Source organism: Cyprinus carpio, chromosome B5 (genome assembly GCF_018340385.1).
Source record: "Cyprinus carpio isolate SPL01 chromosome B5, ASM1834038v1, whole genome shotgun sequence".
NCBI lineage: Eukaryota > Metazoa > Chordata > Actinopteri > Cypriniformes > Cyprinidae > Cyprinus > Cyprinus carpio.
The window spans coordinates 12,967,238-12,972,814 of NC_056601.1; the positions used below are offsets into that span (position 1 = coordinate 12,967,238).

At 34.0% G+C, this 5,577-nt stretch overlaps 1 protein-coding gene across 2 annotated transcripts in view; it reads left to right on the forward strand.

The window, feature by feature from the left end:
• LOC109063003 (C-X-C motif chemokine 11-1-like) overlaps positions 1 to 3,701 on the forward strand; it is a 6,820-nt gene extending 3,119 nt beyond the window's left edge. The window contains exons 2-4 of one of the 2 annotated variants that reach the window (XM_019080088.2): positions 3,186 to 3,312; positions 3,397 to 3,489; positions 3,597 to 3,701. In XM_019080088.2, the coding sequence (XP_018935633.2) occupies positions 3,186 to 3,312; positions 3,397 to 3,489; positions 3,597 to 3,609 (233 nt within the window). In that variant the 3' untranslated portion in view covers positions 3,610 to 3,701. Of the gene's footprint in view, positions 1 to 3,185; positions 3,313 to 3,396; positions 3,494 to 3,596 lie in introns of those variants that run through there. The other variant, XM_042724437.1, reaches the window with a different exon arrangement.
• The last annotated feature ends 1,876 nt before the right edge of the window (positions 3,702 to 5,577 follow it).

Consider the following 5,577-nt stretch of genomic DNA (forward strand, 5'->3'; position numbering starts at 1 on the left):
CATAACAAAACTTACAAAAGCCAGTGAAGCCCAATGGATTCATGGCAGTTGAAATGTTCCCACCAAGTCCCTCTTCTCAAAGACAGATATGAGGTAAGTATACATAACTATAAATCCTATACAAGATACTGTTTATTAATCGTTATTTTCTACTATACAATCCGATATAAGTTAATGAGCATTGTACTGAACAATTGCAATCCCACAACTGCATATAACCAATTGACTTTTGTTTTCGGTCCTTTTCCTCCTGATCTTAGTTGACTGTGATTGCAATAAGGAAAGGGAAAAGAAAGATGTAAACAAGAGGTTAAATGTGTGTTTGGATCCAATGAGTGGCAGGACAGATATTATTGAAGGGCGAAAGGGTAGATATACTTACACTACTCTCCACTTGAATTATACCACCAATAGAAATGTCTTTGTTTATATTATGTTTATTAGAATTCAATCCGTGCCATGGTGTTAGTCTTCATAGAAAAGCTTCCCAAACAAAAAGCAAATACCACAGAGGAGAAAAGAGAAGATTAAGAAGTTTGTGACACAACAAGGGTGGTTATTGAAATTACTCTGCTATTATACACCAAGACTTCAAAGCCATTTAGCCATAAATGTATTCTTTTCTTAGTATCTATTTACTGTTTTGTGATTTTTAAACATTTCTCTGATTAAAACTATAACTTATACAGGCCTGTTTTAATTGATGGCCAGTGAACATTTTGTGCTATCAGCACAATGTTATACACAGGGAGCACTGTGCTGATATTTTTGAGGTGTTGAGATGAAATGGCTGGGTGTTAGTAAAAGTAATTGATAGCTTATGTCCTAAATTACTACTGCTAGTCACTGGTTTAACTTACTTATTAAGTAATTTAGGAGGAAATACTGTGTGGGATTATATAACCATGAAATAAAGAATATATTCAAGCTAATTTGATGTTTTGTTTACTTGAAGAATACTGAGTATAAAACAATAAATATGTTTTTGATGAAAGGAAGGATATTCACAATGGACCTTGTCCATCTCAGTCTCCCAATAACTACTACAACAAAAAACCTTTCCTCTTCTCATCGTGCAGTAGTCTATGTGCTATCTATTGAACAGATTTTTATTTAACTGAAAATTCAGTTCAACATACCTGTTTGTCATGCTCATATTCGATAGCAATTCACACTTTGTTCTGAAAAAGGAAAGAAAGTGCAATGTGACTTGAAAGCTTTGCTGAGTAATCTTTCAGCTGAACATTTCTGGCAGAAAATTCTGCCTATGTGGAAAAGACCCTGGAACATCTCATTCTGCTGTTCACACACAAGCACAATGTGTGCATTTATGTGAAAAGGCCACAGTTATCAGAATGTACAAGCACAAAAGGCCACTGTAGTTTTGTAACACAGTATGCATTTTTATACTTGGGGAAAAAAGCAGTTGAAACCGAACCGATGGCATATGTTTATATCAGATGTTATCTCCGACCTAATCAGGTTGCAAAGGTGCAAGGGGTGGCCACATACATATGTAGCTAGATAGCTTAGCAGATGCAATTATTCAGGGAGTTTTGTTGGTGAACACATTCTCACCTCCCAACTCATCACATCAGCCTATCACTTTTTTTCGACAAAACAGGTGCCATTGCTTTCAAAAAAAAACCTTTTGCATCAAACACAGAATATCACCATGATGAAATAACTTATATTGGAATATTAATATAAATACCTGTAAATACATATTTATACAATACATAACCGCTACTAACCGTGATTAGTTTTATGGCGTTTTATGGTGTTAAAAAGTGGGTAGGTGTAGGAATTATGGGGTTATGAAAGTATGACATAGGCCTATTATACACTCAACAATTTTTTGTGAATAAAAGTGAATATATGTCATAATCCAGTCACTGAATTAACCGTTAATTCACTACCAGAGGTCATCATCCACAACACAGACTCGCACCATTACACAGTATACCCTGGGACTACATTTCCCATCTATCCATTTGCACCAATCACAAAATTACCTGAAAACTATCACACACAGCTGCCACCAATTACACAAAACACAGCACAATCATCAGACACGGTTTATAAGCATTGGACTTCCTCTCAACCCACCTACAATTGCCGAGTATTGTTCTGCATATATTCCCTCTCCTTGCGAATATAGCTGCGATACCTAGCCTTTCCGTGTTTGTTTTCATAGTCTTGTTTTAGTTTCTTGTTTTCATATTCTTGTCTTAGTTTCTTGTTTTCATAGTCTTGTTTCAGTTTATAGTTTCATAGTCTCGTTTCAGTATCTAGTTTTCCATAGTCTTGTGTCAGTTTATTGTTTTTCATAGTCTAGTCTTTTCCTTGCCCTGCCCTCCTTCTATTGTTCGCTCATATTTGAGCATAAAACTGTGAGGCAAGGGATCCTGAAATAAGTGTGGAGTTGGGAGTGAAAACACCCTGCAGGACCTGGTCCCTAGGGAGTGATCATCAGTGTAAAAATCTGCTATATCCATACTTAATTAGTTTTTAGGACACGGTGGGAGGGCGGGCAAGGAAGATGAGGCAAAGCAGACCAAAACTGCAGCACTATTACTTAATAAACACAAACAAAATGATAATCCAAACAGGATATAGCCCGTAAAAACAATACACAATTTTAGTTTATCAAAAGCCACTTTGTTTCTTATTACAATTATTATTATATTATCTATTATATATAAAATTCTCTTTTTTTCTATCTGATTTAAAACTGTATATGTGTGCCATTTAAACCGGATGAGATGGCACTTAAAACCCAAACAACAAAATGATGAAATCACTGCACAGTTTATTTCCCTGAAACTGAGTAATATATAGAAAGAGTAACTGGAACTCAGACACATTCTTATCTTCCCCTAGAGCAGCAAACAGGGAAATCCCAGAATCTGATGTACAGTAGCCTATATAAATGAAGCCAGTCAGAAAGCTCATTTATTCACATTTGGTCAGTCAAGTGGCCTATAAGTAAAGACCTTCAAGAGACTAAAACAATGAAGACTGTGGCAGCTCTGCTTGTTTTTTGTCAGTTTTGGCCATTGTTGCCATTGAAGGTAAGATTGTTTTTGCTTTATTTTTTTTAAAACATTTTACTAACTCAGCACAATCTGTTGCTTCATTGTTTCAAATAATAATTTCATTCATTTATTTCTATCATCCTCCAGGGGGGCCTGGGATTGGAATCCAAAGATGTTTATGTCATGGTGATGGTCTTAATAGGGTGAAGCCAAAGCTAATAGAGAAAATTGAAATTCACCCTATTAGTCCATCTTGTAAAAATCTGGAGGTTGTGTAAGTACATTATTATTTCTAATTGAATTTAAGACATTATCAATCTATATTCTCTTTAAATAACCTGATGATGTGTCTGAACAGTGTCACGCTGAAAAACAATGAAGGTCGAAGATGTTTAAACACAGAGTCATTGTTTACCAAGTTCATCATTGATAGAATTGCAAAAAAGACCAGGTGAGTCTTATCAATCACATAACAATTGAAGACCTGAGCTTCACATCTTATTAAAAAAATTAAGAAATATAATGGAGTAATGTTTATTTATGTTTCTTCTTTTTTAGGAGTGCTCAGTAAAATGTGTGAAGGTTGTGGCCACAGTGGACTCTATTATTAAAAAGCTGTATAGATTCTTTCATTTATTACAATAGGAATATTTTATATATTATATTTACACATTATGTTATGAGTAGTTTAATTTATTTAAAAACACTGTGTTGGATGTTCTTCTGTTTGTTGTTAAATGTCAGATGAAAGTTTCAAATAAAAAAACATTTTTGTGTTAATGGTCTTGGTCATTGGCTCCTGAAGAAATATTAGTTATGTTTCATGTCTCTGTGTGTGCAAAAAGTAAACAGGAGATTAAGAAAGAACACATAAAGATGCATTGTCTATATCTCAACATCACAAATCAAGGGTGAACACGGAAATATCACATTTCTGACAATATATGTGAAAATGGTACAAGAAACGCCATTAGTTAGGAAGGGGACAATAACAAAACTGTGAATACATTTTCATTTGAGTCTGTAGGAGTGCATTCACCAGTCACAGGGGAAAAAAGCAGAAATGACCTGTCACTAAAAGAAGACCATCCAAATTTTAGTACATACAGGCTTGTTCACACGGGGAACAAGGATGTATCAAAATGAAAAAAATGAAAGTGTTTTTAAAAGTTCAGCTTCTTTTGCATTGAACACAATGTCTTAAATACACAGAGAGAGCATACTTTATGTGTGACATGTGGTCAAATAAATTTGGCTAGGCTGTTCATTGCATAAAATGCTTAAGCCTTACAAGTTAGTCTTTTTTTTTTCTTTAAAACTGGTCATAACTTTTATAAATCAATAACATAAAATGTAATTGGTCTAATTTGAATCTGATTAAGACTGATTATCCCTATAGCTAACTGCTACTGAGAAGCCATTTTACTCATAGATAAATCACAGTACACTCTAAAAAAAATCTGTAAAAATAGGCCACAATATACTGTATATTTTTTATAAGGAAATTTTTTCCATATTTATTTTTTAAAGGTATTTTACCAGTGTTTTGAATTTTACACCTCATTGCATTGTGTTTTAGAGTTAACAGAAATGTCTGTGAACTCAGTGGATAATGTCATGTCATGTGTAATGAGCTGCCAGTACAGTTTATTTTTCACAGTGTAGGGAAGAAAAGATTATCGCAGTATGTCGTGCAGATTTTAAAACACCTTGTTAGCATAATGACTATGTTTATGCAACTGCCCCCCAATCTCATGAGAGAAATGTAACTATTTTGTGGTTTAAGTAAATTTGTTGCCAAAATACATAAACACAAAGAATCAAGACTGTACCTTATGTGTATAAGAACCAGATTGGGTTTATATGTATTAATCATACTATAAAGCATGTTGTTGATGTGGTATTATAATAATGTTTTTTAATAATCAGTATTGTAGTGTGCTAGACGTACACATACACTTAACCTACATGTTCAAGCATCCTTATTTATATGTTGGTCTTCTGCTTCTGCATTATAAATGCAACAGAAAAGATCAAAGTAAACATTTTGCTCATTGCATGAGTTTGCAAAATGTTTTTCCCCCTTCATAAGTGTGAGCTTCTTATTCAGACTCTATTCCATATAGCCTACAGAGGTAGTGAAAACTAATAACTGATTTCTCTGAAAACAGAAGTTGGGTTCACGTTTGACATGATGTCACTGATTTTCATCATCACAACACTGGTCATTTCATAATCCAAAATATTGTGTTTATAATGGCAGTTTAAACATTTTAATAATTTATGCACATGGGGCTGAACACATATAACTGTTTGCTGTTGTCTGACCAAACAGTATTATAATTAAAGATGTTTGCCAGTATAATGGATCGGATACATTAGCACTTGTGCAGGGATTTTACATTTGATCCCTTCATTTACCTTGGGCTTCAAAGAGTGTTTGAAAGAATTTACACCAACTTCCAAAACTGCTGTAAAACAAATTATAATTCTTCCTCATTGGCCAGAATAATCTTTGCACTAAACGACACGAGACAAA